The 11,921-nt window shown below is 51.3% G+C and overlaps 1 protein-coding gene across 1 annotated transcript in view; it reads left to right on the top strand.

Annotated features, from left to right (window-relative positions):
- The window catches only part of GFPT2 (glutamine-fructose-6-phosphate transaminase 2), a 30,419-nt gene extending 19,096 nt beyond the window's left edge, over positions 1-11,323 (top strand). The window contains exons 13-18 of the mRNA XM_015571558.1: positions 1,773-1,930; positions 2,079-2,193; positions 4,754-4,881; positions 6,630-6,797; positions 8,517-8,678; positions 10,476-11,323. Of these exons, the coding sequence (XP_015427044.1) occupies positions 1,773-1,930; positions 2,079-2,193; positions 4,754-4,881; positions 6,630-6,797; positions 8,517-8,678; positions 10,476-10,520 (776 nt within the window). The 3' untranslated portion in view covers positions 10,521-11,323. The remainder of the gene's footprint in view (positions 1-1,772; positions 1,931-2,078; positions 2,194-4,753; positions 4,882-6,629; positions 6,798-8,516; positions 8,679-10,475) is intronic.
- The last annotated feature ends 598 nt before the right edge of the window (positions 11,324-11,921 follow it).

Raw genomic sequence — 11,921 nt, 5'->3', positions numbered from 1 at the left:
CCAGGCCCCAGCCGCACGCTGCTCTCACACATCGGCTCACGGCACCCTCAGCACCTTTGGTGACCGTCCCCATGGGGAGGGCCATGCAGCCAGGGCTGCTTCCTCCTCCAGGTACTTCAAGCCCAAGGCTGATGGGACCACCCATCAGGGCGCCATGAATGTGTGCTGGGTTTCATGAGCAAGTTCTTCAAAATTCCGCTGGTTCAGAGGCTGTGTGGTTGCTGGGCAGTGCCCACACCGCCAGCAGGGAAGGCATGGAGAGACACTGCTCCAGGGTAGGGCTAGTTCAGCAAACCCCGCCGGGTGCCATCCCAACACTAAGCTTGGATATTTGCTACCGTCGTGCTGGGAAGACCGTTGGAGAAGTGAACCATGGCCATAGGCTGGGAGTGCCTGTGAGCTCCAGGAGGGTTTTAATTATGGAAAATTCCCAGGCCTTTATCAGGGTAGAGATGGCCATGAGGCATTGCCTTGCCGTAGCAATGATCAGCTCACCAGAGCTGGGGTTGTCCATACCCACAGGTTATTTGGAAGTCAGTCTCCGGCGTTGTGTTATTTCATCCATAAGGACTTCAGAATGTATCTCTTTTGGATAAAAGGGGGGGGGGAACTAACCACAAAATAGAAGCAGTATTGAACGTTCCTATAGATATCAGGGCTTCCATTTTGGAATCTTAATCCTACTTCTATTTCAATGACAAACACTCACACAGACACGTCCACCTCCAGCTGAGCACCGTGCACCCAGGGGCTGCCATGTGACTTCAGCTGCCAACATTGCTGGCTTATGGTCCCATTAAAATCTAAAAATGTTTCATGAATTGCGGGGAGCCACTCACCAAAGAACAGAGGTGGATTTAATGTGAAATAATGTGGGGACAGCTCCTGAGCATCTTCACCGAAGGGTTTTAAAGTTTCATTTTGTTTAGCCCTGTCCATTAAGTTAAAAAGTGCTGTACCAGACACTGGGGAGCAGGGCTGACGAAGATGGAGGCACCCTGCTCTCCCCTCCAAGCCCTGAGCCCCGCTGGCACTGAGGAAGGGCTGGGTGACACCCAGAGTGCTGGATGCGAGTTGGGGAGGAAAGATTGGGACTTGCAGCCTGCTCTGCGGAAGAGCTGCTGGGGAGGGCGCAGCCAAGAGCAGGGGTTGAGTGCACAGCGAATGGGTTTGGTTGTATGGCCTGGGTTGTGCTGAATTTAGTTTGAATTCTTTAGGATTTGCAAGCTTAGGGAGTTGGTGCTGGCTTATGTGTGGATCTATGTACGTAGTTTTATTGTAAAAATAATTTTTGTCCACCCTGCAAGGCTGCAAGAAGTGCTTCTCTTTATAACAAGGTTTATTTGAGAAATGCCATTTGGGGGCATTCTTGCTTTTTAAATGTTAAATCTGGGCACATTCTGAACAAGACAGCTCAGAGCTATAGAAAGGGCACTGGGCCCAGGCCCACCCAGGTTGGTGCTGACTGGTGGCCTGGAGCGGCAGGCGTTGGTTTCCTCTGCTGAGTCCCCGTCCTCAAGGGGAAGTGAGGACAGTGGCCTCACAGGACTGCCAGGAGCGGCGGGGCAGTGGGTGAGAAGGTGCTTGCTGCATAAACAGCAGTGGAACCTTGAGTCTACGAACCAACCACCAAAACGGCTGAGCATGCATTTTCCTTTCTGGGTGCAAGTGCCTGTGTCTGGGCACTGAGTTTTGTGTAAGAGCGGGAGCCAGTGGGTGGGGCAGAGCCATGCCCCCGTGAACACGCGCTGAGGGAAGGGTCTGTGTGGCAGGCGAGACCGCAGACACCCTCCTGGCGCTGCGTTACTCTAAGGACCGCGGGGCCCTGACCGTGGGCGTCACCAACACTGTGGGCAGCTCCATCTCTCGGGAGACCGACTGCGGCGTCCACATCAATGCGGGCCCGGAGGTCGGGGTGGCCAGCACCAAGGTGAGAAGCCGCGTGCGCCCTGTGGGAGGGAGGGCCTGGGCTGGGCCGGCGGGCGGCCAGAGGCGAGAGGGGCCCGGTGATCTGCCCCCGTCCCGTGGTGGCCACCCGCACATCCGCCCCCTCGGTCAGCACTGCCGCTGGTCCGCAGGCTTACACCAGTCAGTTCATTTCCCTGGTGATGTTTGGCCTGATGATGTCGGAGGACCGCGTTTCACTGCAAGATCGCCGGCGAGAGATCATCCGTGGTCTGCAGTCGTTGCCTGGTATGTTCCAAAATGACACTTCCCTCAACGTTCAAATCCGTGGGCTGTTCCTGGTGCTTTCTTCCTGCCTCTCGATGCTGTTAGTGATGCTGTTAATCACGCCCGCCCTTCCCCTCAAACTGCCCCCTCACCACTGCAGCTCCCACAGGGCCAAGAGCGAAGTCCACGCTCCTCACCCGTCTAGGAGCCCTGCATGCTGGGCCCCGCCGCCTCTGACCTCATAGAATGCCCTTCTCCAGGCCCCTCTTTCGGCGGGAGGGAGGGGATGTCTCACAGACCTTTGATCCTCAGCAATGAAAAGCTCTTTCCACCCCAGGGCCTTTGCACTCTCTCCTTTAGAACCCCTCTTCCTCCATCTCTCTAAGCGCCAGTGGCTTCTCATCACAAGCCTCAGCTCACGTGTCACTTCTTGGGGCTCCCCCTGGCCACCCTGGGTTCCACCCTCCTGCCCCAGCTCTCTATGAAATGTTAGCCGGTTTCATTTCTCTTTTTCTTTTTTCCTTTTTTTTCTTTCTTTTTGGGGGCACCGAGAAGCAAGGGGTTTTCTTTTTTTTTTAATTCTCCCCTGAGGACATACTTAGAGAAGAAGAGGGGTGTGGGAGGAGAGAGAGAGAGAGAATGAGAGAAACATCAGTGTGAGAGAGGAACAGTGATCGGTTGCCTTCCGTATGCACCCCGACTGGGGATTGAACCTGCAACCCAGGTATGTGCCCCGACCATGAATCGAACTGGCAGCCCTTCGGTGCATAGGACGATGCTCAACCAGCTGAGCCACGCCAGGCAGGCCAGCCAGTTTCCTTTCTGTCTGGCACATGCTGTGACCCAAAATTCCCTGTTCACCTATGTACTGGCTTGTCTCCCCAACTAGCATGGCAGCTCAGTGCGCACACAGTCACCCTTGTCACAGTCACTGCTGGAAGCCAGGTGCCAGCGCACAGTAGGTGCGCAGGAAATACCCGAGAAAGCACATGGCCCGCGTCTCTTCCTGCCCCAGCTCTTTTACAGTCTCACCAAACTCCTCTCGTGCTAGGTTCCACCTTTCGCTGTCGGTGAGATACACTGTCAGTCGCATAAAATTGCAAACTCTTTGGTTTCAGTCACTCACTCCCTCACTGCACTCCGTGTACCCCGCACCAGCTGCCTCGCCCGAGGCCATCCTGAGGCTGCCAGGGTGCACAGAGCTCCTTTCCCTCAGCCACTTACACGCCAGGGAAGGAAAGACCTCTTAGGTTTGCTGTGTGCAGGCCCCAGAATAGAAAATGGAAAGACCTCACCCCATGGATGCCATGAGGCTGGGCAGCCCCTTGAAGAAATGGGGCAGTCCTGGGTCCTCCCTGGGAGCCAGGGGCCAATCCCAGAGAGGCAGTGAGGGAAAGCCACCATCTGGCCATACAAAGCCTAGAGGTCTGACTCTACCCAACACCACATGCTGGAAATGTATTGCCAAGAAAGACATTCTTCACTTCAAGCAGTAATAGCCCTGGCCAAGCAGGACCTTACCCTGATGTCCAAGTCCGCAGTTCCTAAGCTGTGGTCCACAGGCCCTAGGGCTTTGCAAAACTACATTCACAGCGATGCCTTCTTTATCATAAATAAGACATGTTTGGCTTTCTGCCGTGTGGACATTTGAAAGGCAGCGGTGGCCACCCCGGGCACCTCAGCACACCTCCCAGCCGAGGCACCATGCTCTCAGCACCACACACCCACCTCACTTAGGCACGCCCGCGATGACACAGGAGGCTGCACTGGCCTTATGAAGTGCCGTGCTTCTTAACGTGCTGTGTGACCAGATGGGAAGGACGCGTTAGGTCCTTCTGCTGGACCCTGAGGCACGAGGGTCGTTTCAAAGAAAAGTGGTTGTTGGAGTAGCAAGCTGACTTGGGTACGTGGCAGGCATTTTCTCAAAAACGAACAAAGTTAGCCTAACACGCTGAGAACACTGACTGCATTTGCTACCAATGATAAACTTCCAGCTTTCAACCGTACTGAAGATTTTGAAAAACGGATAGCCTGACCACATTCCCAGCACTTATACCAATGCATGATGGTGCAGAATTATGCATGTGTAAAAGATCCATTTAGCGAAATGCATGTTTTAATATAACAAGGGAGGGAAAGTTTGGTGATAGGATTTCAGATTCCACACCTGCAAGTACTCTTTTAGGAAATTGTTGCTTCTTGCATGTAGTATAATATCAAAGAACATTCACAATGATTTGAAAAAAACTACTTAAACATTCCTCCCTTGTCCAGCTGCAAAGTTCTGTGAGATTGCATTCTTTTCCTATACTTTAACCAAAAGATTATCACAACAGATTGAGGAAGGAGATATGAGAACCTGTTTTTCATTTCAAAGTCAAATATTAAGATTTGCAAAAAATAATGCCACTATTCTCACTGATTTAAATATATATATGTAATGTTTTTATTAAGGCAAAGAAGCCAAACGTACTAAGTGATGTGAGTTCCTAAACCTTGTCTTACCCACTGTATTTCGGATTGTGAATCTTGTTCTAAAGTCGGTATAACTGGCTCTCCCCTCTGCTGTGTGCACACATAGAGCTGATCAAGGAAGTATTGTCGCTGGACCAGAAGATCCATGACCTGGCCCTGGAGCTCTACACGCAGAGGTCACTCCTGGTCATGGGGCGGGGCTACAACTACGCCACGTGCCTGGAAGGAGCCCTGGTGAGCACCCTCTGCCCAACCCTGACACCACCACCCCTCGCAGAGGGCAGGCATGGGAGACCCAGAGGAACCAGCAAGGAGGACAGGGCATTGAGCAAGGGTAGGGGCACTGGGGCCTGTTGTCCACTGTGTCCATTGAGCACCAGCCCACTACCGGGTGTTCTAGCCCTGGGGACATAGAGCTAGGGGCTCCCAATCTTTATTCTCCCGGGATAAACGTGTAGGACACCCTTGGGTGAGCCCCAGAGGTGTCAGCCTGTGCCAGGCTCCATCTAGATTGGCCCATTTGTACCTCACTAGCATCTTCTGAGAGATGGACAGTTATTGTCCACATTGTACCCAGGAGGAAACAGCCTCCAAAAGATTCATCTTGCTAAAAATGACACAGCAGAAGTGGCCAGCCTGAGATTCGAACTCAGGTGCACGTGGACTTCACTTTTCCCTCACTAGCACAGGCAGCCTGCGTGGAGGGTTTGGGCAGACCAGAATTGCGGGGTGGGGCCTCTGCAGAGTGTCCCTGTTACCCCTAAAACTGAGAGGGGCTGCAGATCTTGCAGGAATGAGCCTGACAGGCCCTGCACAGTTTAAACCAGTGCCTGGCTGTTTCGCCTCCTGCGGCAGTAAAGATCCATACTGGCTGGTGTAAGAGAGCTGATGGGGTGGGGCAGGGGCAGGGGCACGGACGCGGGGCCATGGAGACGGTGGGCATGGCTGTCCAGGGGCCTGGGTCCCGTGCTTGCCCTTGACTCACCATTTGCTTGCTATTCATGTTCAAACGAGCTAAACGGGAGACACTGTCACAGCTAAGGCAGCACTTGGTACCCAGACGAGGGCATCGCCCGTGACCAGCTGGTTCCCCTCCTCTTCCCAGGGGAGCAAGCAGCTGCTTCTTTCCTACCACCTCTTCCACTGGAGGGTCCCACTCTTGCCAAAGGCAGTGAGGCTGCTGCTCAGGGGCAGGAAGGCAAGGCCTTAGGGAGGGGGTGCTTCAATCTGCCTCCAGGCCTCTACCATCGGGGGCTCGGCTACAGCGCCTGAGTGTGCTGGTGGAAGGTGCGCATCCAGCTTAGTCTTTGAGGGGAAAGGAGCATTCACACTGCTGCTGGCCCAGTCATGACCCCTCTATGGTCCCTGGGGGGCTGGCACTCCAGACATCCATGGCATTCAGGATGGAGCCAGTCTTCCAACAGTGTTTCCTGACCCGAATGAGTGGGTGAGAAAGGTATCCTTCATCACTCTTCCCAGTCCGGTGACGGGTGTGGTGTAACGGAATAGAACGGGTCTTCCCCACGCAGGAAGATGCCAGTAACAGCCCCAGGGGGTGTAACTTTGCTGGATAGTTGGAGCAACCCTTTGCAGTTTATTAATGTTCTAGGACTGGGGAAATGATTATTAATCAGATAATTGGATGGCGGCGTATCTAGACAGAATACAAGTCCATCATTACAAACCTAACTGTGGAAGGGCACGGGGCCTGGGGAAAGCTAGAGTGACCCTGACTTGTCCATCCGAGGGGGGTGACCGCCCAGGGGCTGGTCTGGGAACACAAGCTGCAGGCTGGGCTTTTATATGCTCTGTATCGCTGCCGGCCACCTCCCTTGGACCCGGCCTTGCCAGTGGCCCTCTGTGCTGTTGACGCTCCGTGTGTCCATCTGCCTTGTGGCCCTCAACGCCTTGCCTCCCAGCTGATTCTCCCTCTGGTTGATGTAGTCTGCCTAGTGTGACTAATTCCACCTCATTTTCCCCAGAAAATTAAAGAGATAACCTACATGCACTCAGAAGGCATCCTGGCTGGTGAACTGAAGCATGGGCCCCTGGCACTGATCGACAAGCAGATGCCCATCATCATGGTCATCATGAAGGACCCTTGCTTTGCCAAATGCCAGAACGCCCTGCAGCAGATCACGGCTCGCCAGGTGAGGGCTCTCCGCGGGGCTGGGCCACCTGCCCCTTCTCTCTCCCAGACATGCCCACCTCAGCCACCGTCATTCCAGCTATGCCTGGGTCCTGCCAGTGAGCAGGGATGACCACCGAGTCTATCCTCAGTCCCCTCATGAGTGGCGCACACATTCAGAAAGGGCCTGGCCAGCTTTCGACCATGCCCACAACGGCTCCTTAGTGAGGTCCGGAGCTCTGCTGGGTCCCAGGCCCAGAGACCAGAGGAGGTACTCCTGGTGGGGAGCCCCGAGGGCAGTCCTGGCACTGCCCCCCTGCAGTTAGGTCATGTGTCACAGGTGGAGGCCACTGTCCTCACCGGACTGCCTTCACTCCAGACACCAGCTGCAAGTTCAGGGGTTCTCAGATCACCCCCACTTCTGGATTTCCTGATAGCCGCTCGGGTCACTAATTCCCTAGAATGACTCATAAAACTCAGGAAAACATTATGTAACTATTGCAGTTTTATTATGCAGGATACAAATCAGGGTCAGCAAAGGAAGGGACTCACAGGGCAAGGGCTTTCCCGCTCCTACACAGCAGTGAGCATTGCGGCCAGGGAGCCTGCCTGAGCTGCTAGCTGCAGGGCCCAGAGTTTTCTTGGGGTTTCATTATGTAGGCACAGTGGATTGCATCATTGGCCACGTGACTGAAGTCCATTTCCAGCACCTCTTCTGTTCCTGGAGGTCAGGCGCTCAGAGGGGTATCACTTGGCCCAAAGCCCCAATTCTCTATCTGTCTTCCCCGGCTATCCTTGGTCCCACCACGAGTCACCTCATTAGCATAAACTCCCATACACCCACCATGGGAAACAAACACTCGATCACTCAGGAAAGCCCAAGAGTTTAGAGGTCCCCTCCCAAGAGCCAGGGACAAAGATCAGCCGAAGTCTATTACACTGCAGCTGTCCAGAGGTGGGAGGGTGGAACTCCCCCACATCCATGCTGGAAGGCCTAGGAACTTATAGGGAGGTGACATCCGACAGGACACTTGAGCCAGCTGCTGCCACTCCTGGATCAGCATGGTGGGCAGAAGTTACAGAACACAATCACTGTGCCTCGTTGCTTAAAACCTTCCAGTGGCTTCCAAAAAACTATAGTGACCATGAGCCCACATTATCCAGCCCCTGCCCTGTTTCCCACGCATGTCAGCTGCTTCCTGCCTCCGAGCCGTGGCGTTGGCAGTTCCCTCTGCTCCACATGTTCTTCCCACACACCTTCAGAGCTGGCTCTGGTCAGCCAGGTCTCAGCCCAATGTCCCCTTCTAGAGGCCACCCCAGGCTTCACCCACCTCCCCCAAGCGCACCCCCGTTTTATCGCCTCTGTGGCACCTTCCTGAAGTTCATCGTTACTTACTGGCTTCTGGTCTGGTTTTGTTTCCCACCACTCAACTGTGAGCCCCATCAGAGCAAGGGGTGGGTGTGCTCTGCCCTTTGCAAGGCACGTTGGAGCCACACAGAAACGGGCGCTGAGGGAAGCAGGAGGGCCATCCCCGGGCCAGGGAAGGGAAAGAAACTCACCAAAAAGCGTCAAAACCACTGTGTCCTTTGCATGAATCATACATAGCACCTCACCCGGAATTCCAGCAGAAACAAAGGGTCGCTGTCCTCCTGGCAGCGATGCTGAGCTCAGAAACAGCCCTGTGAGGGGTGCTTCTTTCAGAGACGAGCTGCGTTTTGTAACCACCTTCTTCTGCTTCAGGGTCGCCCGATTATACTGTGCTCCAAGGACGACACCGAGAGCTCCAAGTTCGCATACAAGATGATCGAGCTGCCCGCCACCGTGGACTGCCTGCAGGGCATCCTCAGCGTGATCCCCCTGCAGCTCCTGTCCTTCCACCTGGCCGTCCTCCGGGGATATGACGTACGTACATCTGGAAACTGCCTGACCCAGCGAGGGCAGAATGTAACCCTAGAATTCCTTTTTGTTTTTAAATACTTATTTGGCATGTCGGCTAAAAAAAAATAATATCGACTTCGTGTTTCATCACCAAGGATTTATTTGGGGGGAGGGGAGGAATGGTTGCCACACAGTGTATGCAGACGTGGCAATCTCTAGCCTGTGTGCCAAGATGGATGAGTGTTTATAGAAGGGGAAACAGAAATTAAGGAAATGGGAAGCTAGAACCATAGTTTTATTATAAACACCGAGTTCTCCCTGTAGGGTTCTTGTTTAGGGTTCTCATGATTACCCAAGAGTGCAAGAACTGCCATAGGCCCTAGCTCCTCCCACAGACCCTCCCAATTGATACATTTTCTCAAAGTTCCAGTTCGTCTTTATCAGGTATAAATATTGATAGGACAAATATATTCATTTTTAAAATGATTTTTAAAGTAACTTATACTCCCTGAAAAGAAGCTTGGGAACTGCAAGCTGTGTAAAGACCATATCATTAACCAGAAGCTCATCATCAGGCAATGCTAAAGCAATTCAGTATCTCATTCCAGGCTGCCTTGTGCATGGGAGTTTTTTTAAAACATTTTTCAAGATTATATATCAAAGGTGAAATTTTATATCTTCCTTTTTGATATTGTTTTTTCTCACATTTTGAACTTGTTGCAAGCAACATTTAGTCCCTGTATAATCTTCCACCACAATCTTATAACATGGATTTTAACAATTACTAAGCCAATCTTCTATTTAAAGTGTTTCTAATTTTTCAGAACATTTGCATAAATAACACTTGCAGTGAACATCTTTGTACATACATTTCCATCCCACATTTAAGACTTGTCCTCAGTCTAGCATATGAGTTAACATTTTGGGACCCTTAACATCTATTGTCTACTTATGTTCCAGAAAAGAACCAATTTATGATCTCACCAGCAAGTGTAAGAACACAATTTATTGTGCAAAGGAATAGAAGTTTGATTATAATTTATCTTGAGAAGCTTTAAAAAATACATAACACAAAATACCATATAAGAAACACCTGATGGTGTATGTCATTCAGAAGTGACATGTGCTACCTTTTGTCATATTTCTTAAAAAAAAAAACCCAACACATTATTATAAACAAAATAAGACATCGCAGATAAAGTTGAAGCTACTTTATCCGCCAGCCCATCACATTTCCTTCCCAACCCCCACCCCACACTAACAAGTCTCATGGGTTGAGTGCGTATCCTTTCACAGTACAATTTGGGCTGTCTTTAATAGCGTGAATCACGTCCTTTTAATAGTGCTGCTGCTTGAAACATAGCAGGTGCACTACAAGTGTTTATTTATTTATTTATTTTTTTAAATATATTTTATTGAGTTTTTACAGAGAGGAAAGGAGAGAGATAGAGAGTTAGAAACATCGATGAGAGAGAAACATCGACCAGCTGCCTCCTGCACACTCCCCACTGGGGATGTGCCCGCAACCAAGGTACATGCCCTTGACCGGAATCGAACCTGGGACCTTTCAGTCCGCAAGCCGACGCTCTATCCACTGAGCCAAACCGGTTTCGGCTACAAGTGTTTATTGAGTCAACTAAACATTATACAGTTAGTTAAAGTGTCTGGAGTAAGGAACCACTTCCAGGATGCAAGTCTCAAGGGAGCCAGCCCCTGACCAGGAACCCGGTCTCCTTCCCAAGCTCTCTGATGCTAGGTTTTCCGATACAGCGTGTTGCTGGGGTCTGCGGGATCCTGAGCAGCTACTGTCTGTTACTGTAGGTGGACTTCCCCAGAAACCTGGCCAAGTCTGTAACTGTGGAATGAGAAGAAGGCGAGGAGACCATCACCACGTTCAATCCGGTTCAAGACCCAGTGATGCCATTCCCATCTCCGAAATCCCAGCAGAGTCTGTCAGCTCCCACGTGCCTTGTACCCAAGTGCTTTGCTTATAGCAGATCCTGTTTCTCTGTGTCCTGAAGTCGCCAGAGGAGAAGGGACTTATTGTTTACACACGGGGACCAGAGCGGACTTTTCCACCACCGTGCAATATGCGGCTCTCTTCGAGTAACTGTGAACCTTTTTAAACCAGCACTAGTTAGTTTTAAAAGACAAAATATTTATAATGACAATTGTATAGCTTTAAGTTATTTTTCTAGTATGTGGCTTTCTGTAGCCGGGGTCATGCCCAGACTGTGCCCCTGGCTACACAGTGCACCCTGTCTCCTGTCGGGGCATTCATCTCAGATTTGAGCACAAGGCACTGCCTCTCGACTCCTTTCTGCTTCCTCTCCCTCTCTCGGCTGCTCCTGAATCCAGTCTCAATGTCAGGGTGACTCTTCCCTCAGCTTCCCTGGCCTCCTCTGAGTCCTGTCGGATGGAATCAGCGTCCTTCAATGGTTACTTCTTGTCTAAATCCAGCTAACTCTACAACTCCCTTTGTCATCTGATCATGGTTCTTCTTAAGCCCAGGCAGCATTTTGGTCCCTGCTCTTGCCGTAGTGAAAAAGCTTGAAACATCCCCTGCGAGAAAGTAGTTTCCAAGTGGGTCCCCTATTTAAAAGCGTGCACAATCAAGTAACTATGCAATTTTAAGGCAATAAAGACAGTATACTTTTTTGTCTTGTGCATTTGGATTTGTTAATCTCATTCTTTGTACTTGGATTTTGAGAGCTCCTCAAAACAGGACTCGGCGGTGTCCGGTGGGAGCAGCCTGTTTGCTGGTACCTATACTCTTGACCTGCATGCTTCTAGCATGACAAGGACTGTTTCACGGGATGTAACAAAATGTGGGAGACTTGAGACTCTCCTGAGAGTCTATTCAACAATTGGAGGGGGTGGACCATGTGATGCTGCTTGAGATGGTTGCCCAGAGCCTGAAGGCAGCAGACAGGGGTGAAACTCTCAAATTTGAACTCCGTCCCCCTCCCCCCACTAACCATATTCTACTCATAGATTCTATTGGTATAATCAGATAGGAAAGTAGAAAGTTAGACTCTCCATGAAAGTGCTGCCCCCAGGGGCTTGCATGGTGTCTTTAGGATGGCTAGCTAGTATGTGCGCTCTAGTACCTCATCCAACTTTTGTCCTCGATTCCCTGTGAGCCACTGAGGAACCTTCCCATTTCTTCTATGTGCTCCTCTGTATCACAGGGATTGTAAACCTGGGCACCAAATTTCCAGGTTAAATTCCACCAGTGAGAGGCCCTCCTGGACATTTGGAAGGTAG

The sequence above is a fragment of the Myotis davidii genome, unplaced genomic scaffold, assembly GCF_000327345.1.
Source record: "Myotis davidii unplaced genomic scaffold, ASM32734v1 scaffold648, whole genome shotgun sequence".
In the NCBI taxonomy this organism is placed as follows: domain Eukaryota; kingdom Metazoa; phylum Chordata; class Mammalia; order Chiroptera; family Vespertilionidae; genus Myotis; species Myotis davidii.
Note: the sequence above shows the minus strand (reverse complement) of the source record. Positions and strands in the feature narration are given on the sequence as shown.